Raw genomic sequence first — 15,413 nt, 5'->3', positions numbered from 1 at the left:
CTCAAAAGAGCAATATATATTTTAATAGAACTAGGTTGTTGTCTCGTTATTCCAGCAGCTCCTTCACAGTGACTCGGTGCCATGACGCTGAGCTAACTTGGAGGCCACCAAGGACGTCTTTTCCCTGGGCCCGGTGACTGCATGGCGCCTACTCAACCAGTGAAAGAGTCACAGAACCCTTGCGCTTGGAAAAGGGCCTTCAGCTCAAGTCCAAGCGTCAGCTAACACCACCAGGCCCACCACAAAACCACGGCCCTTAGCGCCAAGTCCACGCATTTCATAGAATCATAGAATATCCTGAGTTGGAAGGGACCCTTAAGGATCATCAAGTCCAACTCTTGACACTGCACAGGTCTACCCAAAAGTTCAGACCATGTGACTAAGTGCACAGTCCAATCTCTTCTTAAATTGAGTCAGGCTCGGTGCAGTGACCACTTCCCTGGGGAGCCTGTTCCAGTGTGCAACCACTCTCTCTGTGAAGAACCCCTTCCTGATGTCCAGCCTAAACTTCCCCTGCCTCAGCTTAACTCCGTTCCCACGGGTCCTGTTGCTGGTGTTAATGGAGAAAAGGTCTCCTGCCTCTCGACACCCCCTTACGAGGAAGTTGTAGACTGCGATGAGGTCTCCCCTCAGCCTCCTCTTCTCCAGGCTGAACAGGCCCAGTGCCCTCAGCCGTTCCTCGTACGTCTTCCCCTCCAGGCCTTTCACCATCTTCGTAGCCCTCCTCTGGACACTCTCCAACAGTTTCATGTCCTTTTTATACTGTGGTGCCCAGAACTGCACACAGTACTCGAGGGGAGGCCGCACCAGCGCAGAGTAGAGCGGGACAATCACCTCCTTTGACCTACTAGCGATGCCGTGCTTGATGCACCCCAGGACACGGTTGGCCCTCCTGGCTGCCAGGGCACACTGCCGGCTCATATTCAACTTGTTGTCTACCACGACCCCCAGATCCCTCTCTTCTAGGCTGCTCTCCAGCGTCTCGTCGCCCAGTCTGTACGTGCAGCCAGGGTTTCCCCGTCCCAGGTGCAGGACCCGGCACTTGCTCTTATTGAACTTCATGCGGTTGGTGATCGCCCAGCTCTCCAACCTATCCAGATCCCTCTGCAAGGCCTTTCCACCCTCAACAGAGTCCACAACTCCTCCAAGTTTGGTGTCATCAGCAAACTTGCTCAAAATGCCTTCTATTCCTACATCCAGATCGTTTATAAAAATATTGAAAAGTACCGGCCCTAAAATGGAGCCTTGAGGGACCCCACTGGTGACCGCCCGCCAGCCTGACGCAGCGCCATTCACCATAACCCTTCGGGCCCTGCCCGTTAGCCAATTGCTCACCCATCGTATGATGTTTTTATTTAGCTGTATGGTGGACATTTTGTCCAGTAGGATCCTATGGGAAACTGTGTCAAAAGCCTTGCTGAAGTCCAAAAAAATCACATCAGCTGGTTTCCCTTGGTCCACCATACGGGTGATCTTATCATAAAAGGAAATCAGGTTAGTTAGGCAGGACCTACCCTTCACAAACCCATGCTGGCTGGGACCAATGACTGCATTGTCCCCCAGGTGCACCTCAATACGTTCGAGAACCATCTTCTCCATGATTTTACCAGGCACTGATGTGAGACTGACAGGCCTGTAATTGCTAGGGTCTTCTTTCTGACCCTTCTTGAAAATCGGCACAACATTTGCCAGCTTCCAGTCTACCGGGACCTCTCCAGACTCCCAGGATCGTTGAAAAATAATTGAGAGAGGTTCCGCGATGACGTCCGCCAGCTCCTTCAGCACCCGGGGATGAATCCCATCCGGACCCATGGACTTGTAGGGATCCAGGTGGAGTAGCAGATCCCGCACACGTTCAGGGTCGGTTGGGAGTTTGTCATCCCCACCGTCCCGGTCCTCCAGCTCGGGGCACCCTGGGTCCCGAAGCCCATCATCGGCATTGAAGACAGAGGCAAAGAAGGCGTTAAGCGTCTCTGCTTTGCCTATGTCATCGTCTGTGAGAAGACCTTCCCTATCAAGGAGCGGCCCTATGTATTCTTTAGTTCTCCTTTTTCCATTCACATATCTAAAAAAACCCTTTTTATTTTCTCTCACAGACACAGCCAGCTTCAACTCTAGGTGTGCTTTAGCCACACGAATTTTCTTCCTACAGACACGAACAGCATCCCTGTATTCTTTCCATGTCACCTGGCCCTCCTTCCAGTAGCGAAACACTCTCTGTTTCCGCCTAATCTCCATTAGAATGTTCCTGGTCAGCCACGACGGCCTCCTGCCCCGCCTGCCTGACTTGCGATATTTAGGAATTGCCTGATCTTGTGCTTCTAGGAGGCATCGCTTAAAGAGTGACCAGCACTGGTGGACATCAAGGCCTTCAAGAGCAGCTTCCCAGGGGACCTTGCTGACTAGTTCCCCGAGCAGCCTGAAGTCCGCCTTCCCCATATCTAGGGATGAGGTTTTGGTGGCACTTTTCCTTCTGTCACCGTAAATTTTGAACTCAACCACTTCATGGTCGCTATGACCGAGGCGGCCACCAATCACCACATCTCCCACCAGACCCTCTCTGTTTTCTAGCAACAGGTCTAGGAGGGCACCTTTCCTAGTTGGCTCCGTTAACACCTGCACCAAGAAGTGCAAGGAGCTATTAAAGGAGCTATTTCTTTAATAGCTCCAGGCCTGGGACTCCAGCAGTGCCCTGGGCAGCCGGTTCCACCCTTTGCATGAAGAAATTCTTCCTGACATCCCATCCTGTGAGTCCACCTGTGGTAGGTGCGCCCAGGTAGAAGAACTGCTCAGCCTCCTGGCAGAGCTTCGGGAGGACGTGGGCAGGCTGAGGAGCACCAGGGTGTCGGAGAAGGTTGAACTGTACTCTGCCAGCCCTGGGACAGATGCGTCAGGCAGACACAGCAGAGGAAATGGAGGATCCCCTACCCTCTGGCCATCAGGCAGAAGGAGTGCATCTCAGTGACGAAGGGATGGAAGTTTAGATCTGCTCGGGGCAGCAGGTGAACCCCTCCTTGCCTACCTCACCTTCCTTTCAGGTGCCCTGAAACAACAGACTCTGGAAGTAATGGACACACAAACGATGATGTGCATGAAGGTCCATCCAGGTTGGAGGGGTTTTCTAGGGCAAGTCAGCCTTCCCCAGTATCACGACCACCTCCATCAAGAAGAAGAGAAGGGTTACTGTCATACGTGACTCCCTTCTGAGCAGAACAGAGGGCCGCATATGCCGGCCTGACCCAACCCATGGAGAAGTCTGCTGCCTCCCAGGAGATCAGGGTAAAAGGTGTTTCTGGAAAGCTCACTTGCCCCGTAAGGCCCTCTGAGCATCATCCATTATTGTTCTGTCCTGACAGAATCTTCTAAGTGGCACACCAAAATGGGAGGGAGTGTGCGCTAGCGAGATCCTTCGGCCTGCTCCATGCCACGCTGGGTACACTGGAGCACATTTGGAATGTTTCTGCACCGATGCACCCAGCATGAGGGACAAGCAGGAGGAGCTGGAAGCTTCAGCTCCATCCCAGAACAAGCGAGACTTGGTGTGCTGTGATGGACGGGTATGGGCTCTTCAGGAAGGATAGGCAGGGCAGGCGAGGCAAGGGGCTGGCACAAGGACGTGGCCGAGAGCTTCTGGGTAAGGATTAAGGGAGAAAGCAATCACTTGGATGTTGCAGTGGGTGTTTGCGATACCAATGAATTATTCGCTAAGCAACTAAGAGAGACCTCTCTTAGCTCAACTGCCCTTGTCCTGATGGGGGACTTCAACTTGCCAGACGTTAACTGGGAAGACCGCACAGCTGATACAAGCAGGTCCAGGAGATTCCTCACACACCTTGATGACAACTCCTTGGTACAGCTACTGAGGGAGACAACAAGGAAAGGTGCCATCCTAGACCTGTTGCTTGTGTTATAAATGGCTCAGTCTTCAAAATAGGATTATAATCAAAGTTTACAATTTATTAAAGGAATAGAGGTAAGCAAACAGCGCTGGGTGCGCCGGGAGTCTCTGCTCCACCAGGACGCACACCAGTTACATCAAGCAGCTGATTTTTATGCTCCTAGGCTGATACATATTCATTACTACTTCTAAAAAAAATGGGTTATTATAATTAGCTTCCGGGATCCAAACCCTCCTACTGGAGCATGCGCATCAGTCTCTGGTGGTCCCCCTGGGGGTCTCTGGGGGTCTTTCATGCTGAAGGCTCGTAGTCTTCCTCTCAGTTTTTTTTTCTTGTCCTTCCCCTTTGTACTCCTTGGCAGCATGTCAAAAGCTTACACAGCGTTCCCTGCAAGTTTTGTCTTCTAGCCATCCTTCAGCTTCTTTCTTCTCCTTAATCTCCTGGCCGCCTGGCCAGATATCAGGGGCTTGCATAGTGTCCCATTCAGAAGTCATAACAGTTACTAGTTGTTAGCAGTTGTTCTGAAACCCCCAGACATCAGAGACTTCAAAGAAAGAACATACAAACACAAATAGCTCTCTATTGACACTTCACATTTAAAAATCTTTGGCGATTGGAGGAAAACTGCCAGTACGCCTGCTTTTGGCAGGGGGGTTGGACCCGATGATCTCTTGAGGTCCCTTCCAACCCCTCCAATTCTGTGAACTTTGGACACGGGGAGGGCAGAGTTCAGGCTGCTCAGGGAACTAGTTCGGAAGATCCCCTGAGAAGCTGTTTTGGAAGGTATCGGGGTCCATCTTTTTAAGCACGACCTCCTAAGAGCACAGGAGCAGGCAATTCCAAAATGTTGGAAGTCAAGCAGGCGGGGCAGGAGGCCAGCTTGGCTGAGCAGGGATCTTCTTCTAGAGCTTAAGTGGGAAAAGAAAGCGTGTGGCCACTGGAAGCGAGGTCGTGTGACATGGCAGGGCTACAGAGGTGCTGTTTGCCTCTGTCAGGAGAAAATTGGTGCAGGCAAAGCTCAGGGGTGAAGCTGGCTAGTAGTGTGGGCGACAACGCAGATATATACATTAATATGTGTATTGAAGATGTGAACTGCTAAAGGAGGGCTAGAGGAAACATTGGTCCGTTACTTGCTGAGGATGGTCACCTCACAAACACAGACATAGGCGAAGCAGAGCCATTTAATGTCTCTTTTGCCTCTGTCTTCAAGAGCAATGATGGGCTCTGGGACCCAAGGGGCCCAGAGTTGGGGGGCCATGAGTGCGGTAACAAAAACCTCCTAGCCAAACCCACACTGGATGCATATGAGTCTACGGGGCCTGAGGGGATTCATTCCAGGGTTCTCAGAGGGCCGACTAATGTCCTTGTGAGACCTCTCTCAATTATTTTTCAATGGTCTTGGGAGCCCAGAGAGGTCCAAGTTGACTGTAGGCTGGCAATCATTGTGACAGGTTTCAAGAAGGGCAAGAAAGAAGAGCCCAATAATTACAGACCCGCCAGTCTCTCTTCAGAGCCTAGTAAAAATACGGAGAAACTCTTCTGGGCATTCCTGAAGAACACCGGAAAGACAACGCAGTCGTTGATCACAGCCCACCCAGGTTCATGAGGGGAAAGTCCTGTTTAACAAACTTAATTTCCTTTTATGACAACATCACCCGTCTAGTTGAGCAAGGGATGCCAGGTTTTGGATTTCCATCAAGTTTTCAGTACTGTTTCTCTCAGTATCCTTCTGGACAAAATGTCCATTGTACAGCTAGATAAATACATGCGGTTTAGGGTGAAAAGTTGGCTGATGGGTTGGGCTCAAGGGGTTACAGAAATGGGGTTGCATCAGGCTGTTGACCAGTCCCTAGTGGGGTTCCCCAGGGTTCCACTTAGGGCCAGCAGAAGAGGCTGGAGAGCAGCCTTGCAGAAAGGGATCTGGGGGTTTTGGTCGACAGCAAGTTGAATACGTGTCAGAAAAATAAAGTGTGTGGCCACTGGAAGCGAGGTCGTGTGACATGGCAGGGCTACAGAGGTGCTGTTTGCCTCTGTTGGGAGAAAATTCCACCATACACCAGCCACAGGACTCATCCCACCAGGTTTCACTTATGCCGATGATGTCGTAGCTGTGGGACAGGGCCAAGACTTCTAGCTCATCCATTTGATTCCTCATAGTGCCTGCGTTTGTGTAGAAGCACTTCAAATGCGCCTCCCTACACACTGCGCCTTGTGGAGCTGACCGCAGGACCTCACTAGCACACCGTCCCTCTGATTCTAGCGCACCATCCCTCAGCTTAGCAGCGGTGTGTCTGGTTTTATCCCCTTCCTCCTTCGACTCTAGTTTAAAGCCCTATCTATCAGCCCTGCCAAGTCCTGAGCAAAAATCCTTACCCCTCTCTGAGAGAGTGTGGTGGTTTTACTTGGGTGGGCAGCCGAGCTTCACCCCTCCTCAAAGAGGAACGGGGAGAAAATACGATGAAAAGGGCTCAAGGGTTGAGATAAGGACGAGGAGATGGCACAGTAATTATCGTGACGGACAAAACAGACTCAGCATAGGGAGATGGTAAGATTTATTGCTTATTACTAACAAGCTAGAGAAGTGAGAAACAAAGGAGAGAAGCCAAAAGCACCTTCTCCCCCGTCTACCCTCTTCCACCTCCTCCCCCCGAGCAGTGCAGGGGAACGAAGGAACGGGGGTTATGGTCAGTCTACAGCGCTTCTTCTCTGCCGCTCCTTCTCGGTCACTCTCGCCCCCTGTGCTGTGGGATCCCTCCCACGGGATGCAGTCCTTGATGAACTGATCCGGCGTGGGCTTCCCACAGGCAGCAGCTCTTCCAGAACTGCTCCAGATATGGGTCCGTAGCACGGGGTCCATCCCTCAGGAGCAGACTGCTCCAACCTGGGTCCCCCATGGGCAGCAGCTCCTGCCAGACCCCCTGCTCCTGCGTGGGCTCCTCTCCACAGGCTACAGGTCCGGCCCGGAATCTGCTCCGGCAGGGGTCTTCCACAGGCCGCAGCCTCCATCGGTGCAGGGCCACCTGCTCCACCGTGGTCTCCTCCACGCGCTGCAGCGTGGAACCCTGCTCCACCGTGGTACTCCATGAGGCTGCAGGGAGACAACCTGCTTCACCAGGGTCCTCACCACAGGCCGCAGGGGACTTCTGCTCCGGCGCCTGGAGCACCTCTCCCCCTCCTTCTTCACTGACCTTGGCGCCTGCAAGGCCGTTCCTCACTCCTCTCACTCTCCCAGCTGCTGTGTGGCGCAGCGTTTTTTTACTGGCTGGAGAACAAGAAACCCGAGCCTGCATGGAGTCTCCTGAATCACCCTTCTTGGTTCCCTCTAAACTCTTTTACATTCCTGATGGCCTCCTCGTTAAGAGTCTAATTTTATCTCAACCACAGGGCTTTCCAAGCCCCATGGCCACACTCCCAAATCTCCCCCTTCTTTATTAATATCAACCATTTTCTCCACACGAATTACCACTCCATATATCACAATCCCTCATTTTCTTTTGAATATCATTAATCCGTGTCTTGTTTTCAGATTTGGCCAAGGCCAACTGAACCACAAGAGAATGCTTTCACAATATTCCCTGCAAGATTTATAAACCAGTTTTTAACAATTGTTGGACTCCCATATCTAGAATTACGGGTCACAAAATAAGAGTTCTTGGTTCTTTACTTGCTTCTTATGTTCGAAATCTTGTTGGACTCTAGCACCGCTATCGGCAAGGGCCACTGTGTGGGGCGCCTCCCTTTGCCGGTCACAGATCCAAAGTCCAAGAAGATCACGTCGGGGTCACCAATTTGTTATAAATGAGGTCTCAACTCAATCTGAATTTTGTAATATTTATAAAACAAATATTTCTAAAAGGTAGAAAAGGCATAAAAGCTATAAAAGGTAGAAAAGGCAAGTAAACAGTGCTGGGTGTGTTCTCATCAACCACGGGGCTTGCCGACCCCCATGGCCACACTCCCACATCTCTCCCTTCTTTATTAATATCAACCAGCATCTCTCCACGAATTACCACTCCATATATAACGTAAGTACCTTAAAGAAGGTACCCCAGGATGCTGTTGGCCTTCTTGGCCCCAAGGGGATGGCTCGTGGTCCACCAGGACCCCCAGGTCCCTCTCCCCTTCCCTGCCCTCCGGCAGGCCAGCCCCCAACTTAAACTTTGGACTCCATGATCCTTATGGGTCCCTCCCAGCTGGGGATATTTTGTGATTCTAAGCGTGACGCCCAGCATTTGGCCTCGAATGCCACGCAGCTGGATGCGGCCCTCTGCACAGCCTTCCTGCCCTCATGCGGGGCCCACCCAGCCCAGGCGCGTGTCACAGTGGCACCCATTGTGACGTCACTTGGTGACACCCCAGGGCTCCGCTTTATAAGAGCGCAGCCGTGGCTCGGACCCTCAGTGTTGGTGCACGGCAGCGATGGATATGGAAGGAGCACAGGAGCCTCAAGGAGACCCTGAGCGCAGTCCAAGTCCCACAATGCCGCTGACACCCACGCGGAGGAGCCACCAGTTCCTCCTTACGAGCTCTCCCACTCCAGAGGAGGCTTCTGAATGGGATGAGGAGGGAGGCATGCCCCCCAGGCAGCCCAGGCTGGCCTGGCAGGAGACCTGGTCTTCTGAGGGCAGCAACCGGCCAGCAGAGGACAGCTTGCTGGAAGAAGGCTACATCGCAGATGAGGACAGCATCCTGTCTGAGGACAGCGAGGGGAGCCTGGACGACCTGCTGGATGTGGAACGCAGCCTGCCAGAGGACACGGCCCTGTCAGAGCCCACCAATACGGCCCAGTTGCTGGAGGATGCTGGTAAGTGAGGGTCCCTGTGAGACAAGGTGGGGGCCCAGTGTGGGAGAGAGCTGGGGGGCCCCATCCCATCCCATCCCATCCCATCCCATCCCATCCCATCCCATCCCATCCCATCCCATCCCATCCCATCCCATCCCATCCCATCCACCTGCGGTGGGGCCGGGCAGCGAGAGGCACCCATGGGGAGGCTGTGCCAGGGAGAAATCCCTGCCTGTCCGAAAGAAACCTGCCCTCTTTGAGGTTAAGGCCGTCACCCCTTGTCCTGTCGCTGCAGTCCATGATGAAGATCCCCCCCCAGCTTTCCTGGAGGCCCCTTTGGGCACGGGGAGGCCGCAGCGAGGTCCCCCCGCAGCCTTCTCCAGGCTCCACAAGCCCAGCTCCCTCAGCCTCTCTTCCCAGCGGAGCTGCTGCAGCCTCTGGGCATCCCCGCGGCCTCCCCACGGCCTTCTGGGGCTGGGGCCCTTCCTCTCCTCTCCCCTGCATTCAGCCCCTCTCTGCAGCACTCTTTGCTTTCCTCCTTTCCAGGTAAGGCATGGAAACTGTGCAAATACTCAGCCGTGGAATTCATCAGGGCGTATGTCAGAGGCACAGAAAAGGTAATGGCAGCCGCTTGCATCACAGCTGTGCTCCTGGCGCTGCCCTCCAGGGGTCCCACACAGCCCCAGACCCCTCAAGGCTTTGGTCCTGCTGGCCGTGGGTGTCCCCCTAATGCTCTGTTGGTGTCTTTGTGGCTGCCAGGACGACGAGGAGCAGAAGATGCTGTTCCTCAGCAAAATCTGCGATCTGTGCAGATGTGTCACCAAGAAGGGTGTGCCGCTGAACTTGCATGGCTTCTGCAGCAAACATAAGCTGGTGGAGAACATCATGGTGAGAGGATGCGCAGCGGGTTGGGGAAGGGGCAAGGCCCCCCGGCACCAGCCCCCTGGGAGGCGAGGGCTGGGGCAGCGCTGGCTCTGCTGCTGCTGGGTGCCGGCGGCTCCAAGGTCTCATCCTGCTTGTGCTCTGCAGGCGCTGCTGGAAAAGGAGCCCATGGACAGCTTGCGCACAGCATTCCGGCAGAAGGCCATGGAGACTGTCGCCCTCCTCAGGTGCGTGCCCAGCCCCTGGTGGCAATGTCCTGGTGGCCCTGAAGCTGGCAGGGAGGCTGCCCGTCCCTCCCAGGGATGCCTGGCCAAGGTCCGTGTCCTCCTTCATAAGCCTCGAGGCACTGCGTCCAACAGGCTCCTCTCTCTCTCTTCTTCAGCAAGACCGTGCCAACAGCACTGTGTGGCGAAAAGGAGAGACTCCTAAACATTTGCTTCAAGAGCATCTTCTTTCTACCTCCCAAGTCGGACATGCCAGAGACAGAAGGAGCGCTCTACACCAAGGTATGTGCTGGGTGAGGTACCGGCACCCCCAGTCCTGCTGAGCTGCTGCCTTGCTTCCCCGTGCTGACACAACCAGAGACCAGTGCAGGGCCGGGGCCCAGATTTGCTTTCCCAGCCTCGCCCCTTCCCCGACCTGATCTTGTGCTGCAGGAGGTCTGCAGGCAGCGGCTTTTTAGCCCCAAAGCCACCCCTGAACTCCCGAGGGGCTCAGAGCCAGCTCCTGGGGGTGAGGAGGGCCACAGAAATAATTCGATGCTCTTCTGTCCTCCCTGCAGACTATGAAAGCCATGGACACCATGCTGGTGGCCTTCGTACTCAACTGTCCAAAGACCAGTTTCAGCACAGAGTTGGAGAATATCTTGGAGGTTTGGCATTTGCAAAGAATTTCCAAAGAATCCTCTCAGGTCTCATTTGCAGACCACTGTCAACCCAGCAACTTCTCTCCTCGCAGGCGCTGCTGGACTTTGCCCTCTCCAAAAACCCAGCTGTGTGTGAGAGAGCTGTGAGGAGGATTGAGAGGCTGGGTGATTTCATCATCAGTTATTTTTTGAGCGAGGTAAGGCACAAGGAACCCTCCACCCTTTCCTGCATCCCAGAGCATCCTGCCACTCAGGGGTGCCTGTGAGGCAAGCCTCGATGCACGTGAGTGCCTCAGAACCGTGAATCGAGGGTCTTCGTCCCTTCTTCGCCCCTGCTCTTCCCTCCCCAGGCCCTGCTATCTCAGGGGCTGGCTCTGCCTCCACTAAGCCCTTTGTCTCTCGTCCCTTCCTCACCCAGAACTCAGATGACTATGAAAAATACAAGCACAGCTACAATGATTCCAGAGAGCTCTACATCCCCATCCTGGGACAGCTGCTGGGCCACCTCTTCATTTTCTTCAGTGGCGATATATCCATGAGACACGCAGCTTTGGATACACTTTATCGCTTCCTCACAATCTTAGAGGAAACAAGAGGTAAGAAGGTGTGGTGGGCAGCGTCTGTCCGCACACAGACATCTCCTGGTATGTCTGCTTGTTCTCCTGAGTATTGTGAAGGATTGCTTTTGTGCTTGGTGGAGGCTGCCCACGGAATTCTGCCAGGTTCCCTGGCCTCCTCTGCTCCTCACAGCAGCTTCCCGCAGCATTCTGGCTATCGTTTTCCGCAGGAGCTAGACGCTCACCTGCCGTCCAGGAGCAGTTCTCTGCTGCTGTCCTTCCCAACCCTCCCCAGATCACCTACCACGCTGTTTTGTGGTGTCCCCCAGTCTAAGCCATCGATCGATGAGCACTTCCCAAACGGCATCTTCCCCGAGGAGTGAACAGCAGAGCCAGCCGTGCATCACCAGGGATGGTGACGCCCTCCAGAATGCTCCCTGACTGTTTGCTCCCTGCCGTCTTAAAGGCAGGTGTCAGGGGGCTTCCTGCACATCCTGACCCCGAGCAGAAGGGGGTCTGTGACACGCTGCTACCCCCACGGCACCCAACGCCACTGCTTCTCCTCCTTCTGCATCATCCCTGAGGTCCCTCTTGCTCCCAGCACTCCTCACCTTGTGCTTTACATCCCTGCCCACCACTCTCCTCGCCGTGGGTCTGAGCCTCCCTCCTCAGCCATTCCTAGTGAAAGTGCTTTTCACCATTTGGCAAGCTTGTTGGCAAAGATGCGCTTCCCTACTGACTCTTTGGTGTTTCCCCCTGTTTAGAAAGCTCACAGACAAAGGACATGAAAAATTATGGGCTGCTCCGCATGATATCGAAGGATTCAAAACCTCCATTTTCTATACCATCAACTCCGTGTGAAATTGCCAAGGTAATGAGCTCTGGCCTTGCTGGGGATCTTGTCCGCAGCATCAGCAGGCATCTCGTGTGAGCAAAGGGGTCCAGAACCGGTGGGGCTGGCACGGCCTCACTCGCCCTGCTGAGAGGGTTCCTCTTGTCCCCAGGCTGGGGCTATGCGAAGGCTGCTCCCCTGTGTCCCGGCAGCAGCTCCACCCTCCTGGCCACCAGCAAGCCCTGGTTACCTGCAGGGCCAGCACTCTGGCCCCATATGCCCCATCCTCACCCCTTCCCCCGAGGGCCCTCTCTCCGGAGCTGCCCTTGCTGCTCAGCTAAGCAGCACCCTTGGGACACTCAGTGAGGCATGTCTTCGCTCCTCCTTCTTCCCACAGTGGTTTGGAGGACATCTCTTCCCTGATGAGAGGCTGGACATCGTCCTCACAGCCCTGGAAGCTTTACAAGACTCCAGCACCCATGACAAGCAGGGGGCCTGCAGCGTGCTGGACGCAGCCTTGGAGGTCCCTGACTACTGGCTGACAGATGTAAGTGGCCTGTGGCCATGGCCCTGCCCTTGAGCTCTTCCAGGCATGGTTCCTCTCTCCTTCCCTGCCTCCCTCCCTGCCTCCCTCGCACATCGGGGTCTCTTGGGCTCCAGAAGCCACCTGAAGCCAGCAGAGAGCAATGGAAGGGGTCAAAGTTTGAGTGGCAGCTGTGGCAATGGCTGCGGTCTGCTGGCAACACCATTCCCACTTTGTCCCCCAAGGTGCCAACGATCATGGAGTGCATCAGGAGAAACCTGGGCAGCATCCACACGGCATCGGCGCGGCAGTGCCTGGACTCCCTGCTTCTCCAGATGACCAACATGATGCCCTGGAGAGAAGTCATGAACCTGCTGCAGTTCTCTCCGCCACGTGACAGGTCCTGGCCTTAACATCCTTGAGGGCTTGTTCCGCGTCGGGAGATGCACCTGGAGACTCTCTGCTTGCCACACCAATGGCAAAGGGCAGGACATCCCCAAGGAGCACAGCCCTCCTTCCCACCAATGTGTTCCAGCCCTACTGGGCCAGCCAGGGCTGCAGCAGCCCAGCTGTCCAAGGCAGCCCAGAGTCCCCCTGCCCCCAGGGAACACCAGCTCAGCCCCCTCCTGCCTGCCCAGGCTGGGCCCTCAGTGCTCCCCAAGTCACAGGGGCTGCAGGACAGCCTGGGTCCTCTGGGGCTGGCCCAAGTTTGTGGCCCTGCGGCTGAGGCAGCCTCACTGACAGAGTCTTCTGGGCTTGCAGCACTGACCTGGCCATGTGGGAGGTGATCCTGGCCATGCCGAAGACCTTGAAGAGGGTTTTGAACGACATGATGGAAGACTTGCCGCTGCGCTACTGGTGCACCGCAGTCACCGAAGACACGTGCATCCGTCGCTTGGCTGTGAGTTCCCAGATGAAACCTTGCTCCCAGCAGGGCTACGTGTGCCCCTTCAGGCACACAGGCACAGCCCTGTGCCCATCTACCCCCAAATTGCCAGCTCCCGCAGGACGTACGGACACATGGTCCCTGGGGCCGGCAAGCCCCCGTAGCTCCCCGCGCCTGGTGCCTCTTTGGTGCCAGCTGGCGCTGCCCCATCCCTGCCCAAAGGTGGGAGAAGAAGAGGCTGCAGGGGGCCCTGCAGGCCCTGCCAGGCTCTCACTGCTCTTTCTTGCAGATGCTGGCCCAGAATGACATTTCTGAGGAGGACTTTGTTAACCCAGTGCACCTCCTGAGCTACCTGAGGCACCCAAGCCCAGAGATGCGCTTGATGGTTCTGAAAGGGCTCTGCACCGTGTCAGAGAGCCCTAAGAAGGTGAGCGGGCCATCGTCAAGCAAAGCCATGTTGGCAGCCTGGGGCTTTGCTCTTCTGCCCTCCCGTCCCTCCCCGCTGCCAGGAAGCAAGGCAGGAGGCTGGTGCTCAGGAACCAGAGCCCTTTGCCCAGGGTGGTCTCTCACTGCCTCACGGAAGGGAAATGGTGTCTTTCCTACAGGCAAGGGAAATTCAGGTCCTGCTGCCAGACATCCTGGAGGCCCTGCAGGACACCAACACAGACGTGGTGCTGAAGGCCCTGCCTGTGCTGAGAAACGTGATGGCTCATGTGGAGAGGAGGGAGGCCAGTGGCCCGGCTCTGCAGCTGGCTGAGAAGCTCCTGCCACTCTTTGACCACGTAAGTGTGCTGCGGGAGCCCGAGCCCTCAGCTGGGCCCCCTGTAACGAGGGCTGCCCTTCAGCCCGGCCCTGTGGGCAGCACTCAGGCAGGGCCTTCCCAGTCTCCTCGTCAGCCCAGGCGCTGGGGAGCTCTGCTTGGGCATGGCTGGTGCGGCTGGTGGCGAAAGTGGGGTGGCTGGCGGGCAGCCTGCGATGGCAACCGATTGCGTTGCCCTTCACGGGCACCAGGCCTTGCAGCTGCCCCTGAGCAGCTCCTCTGGGAAGGATCCAGCGCTGAAGCATCTCACAGTGCTGGGAGCTCCCTTCACATCGGCCACGCTAATGCTGAAATTCCTCCTGTCCTCCTCCCTGCCAGGCGTCCAGCCAGGTGCGGGAGCACTCCATCTGCCTCTTCCAAGCCGTGGTGGAAGCTGTGCTGCGGCAAAGGACGAAGAAAATGAAGAGGACAGTTCACAGGAGCCTTCTCCCACTCTACATTCATATGAGAGACCAGAGTGAGAGCGTAGCAAAGGTACAGATCTCAGAGCTGAGCAGTTATGTGGGCAAGGGTGTGCTGATGCCACAGGGTTGCTGTGGGGGATCTCTGGCCGGCAGCATGAGCTGCCTCCGATGGTGGCTGTCCCGTGGCCTTGCCTTGGCCACTGAACCCAGTGCACGCTGCCCCTCACCACAGCCTCCCATAACGCGCTGGGAAAGGCTCGCAGCCCTGCCAAGAGGAGGGGACAGAGGGTCTCCTTCCCAAGGCTGTGGTGCCATCTCCCAACCTCTGCTGCTCCGCAGGCCTCTGGGGAAGCTCTTGCTGTGGCTGCAGAGTTTCTGCGATGCAAGGAGCTCAAGCGATTCGTCCAGACAAAACAGACATGGAGGATTGGAGAGTGCTTGGTAAGGACCCAACTTGGTTTGCCCCAGCTGGGCAAACGCGCCCGGCCAGAGCCCGCTGCCTGCAGCCGCATCCTCGCTCCCTTCCTGCCAGCACAGAGCCCCAGGGGGCTCTTCTGCAGGCCCCTCTGACCTCCCTGCCCCCAGGATGCTGGAGGAGACCCTGGAGAGGGTGTGCAAGCCCCGTGACCCTGCGTTCTCTCTCTCTCCAGCTGCAGCAGGACAGAGGCAGAGTAGAAGAATACCTGCAGCAGAGCCAGCCCTACCTGAAGGCCACTCAGACCCTTGTGCGACTTGAGGCCGTCAGATTCATTGGTGAGCCCAGCCCCTGGGTCCCTCTTGGGGCAGCCTTTGGCAGCCCCAGGCACTGCCCTGTTGCCCCCAGAGCCCCCCGACTGGGCCCTTGCTCCAGGGTGCAGGAGGGGGCACAGCCTGGCTGGCCAGGCCAGGGGCTGCGCTGCTGGGAGCGTGCTGGGGAGCGGGGCTCTGATGGGGTCTCTGTGTCTAGGTCTTGCTGCGCGCTA

The 15,413-nt window shown here is 55.9% G+C and overlaps 1 protein-coding gene across 1 annotated transcript; it reads left to right on the top strand.

Moving 5' to 3' along the window:
• The first annotated feature begins 6,229 nt into the window (after nt 1-6,229).
• LOC140000203 (uncharacterized) lies at nt 6,230-11,847 on the top strand. The gene is made up of 5 exons (XM_072030001.1): nt 6,230-8,703; nt 9,229-9,299; nt 9,924-10,070; nt 10,952-11,025; nt 11,751-11,847. The coding sequence occupies exons 1-5, from the start codon at nt 8,319-8,321 to the stop codon at nt 11,845-11,847; spliced, it is 774 nt and encodes a 257-aa protein (XP_071886102.1). The 5' UTR covers nt 6,230-8,318.
• Nucleotides 11,848-15,413: the final 3,566 nt, after the last annotated feature.

This window comes from Anas platyrhynchos, chromosome 33 (assembly GCF_047663525.1).
Source record: "Anas platyrhynchos isolate ZD024472 breed Pekin duck chromosome 33, IASCAAS_PekinDuck_T2T, whole genome shotgun sequence".
Lineage (NCBI taxonomy): Eukaryota > Metazoa > Chordata > Aves > Anseriformes > Anatidae > Anas > Anas platyrhynchos.
This window is presented reverse-complemented; position numbering and strand designations above follow the sequence as displayed.

What these genes read in the sequence shown, in the direction of transcription:
- LOC140000203 (XM_072030001.1), top strand. Translation starts at nt 8,319, where the DNA reads ATGGATATGGAAGGAGCACAGGAGCCTCAAGGAGACCCTGAGCGCAGT. An exon ending in ATGTCAGAGGCACAGAAAAG is followed by an intron (nt 9,300 to 9,923) that starts GTAATGGCAGCC and finishes TGCGTCCAACAG; the next exon opens with GCTCCTCTCTCTCTCTTCTT. An exon ending in AAGGAGCGCTCTACACCAAG is followed by an intron (nt 10,071 to 10,951) that starts GTATGTGCTGGG and finishes CATTTTCTTCAG; the next exon opens with TGGCGATATATCCATGAGAC.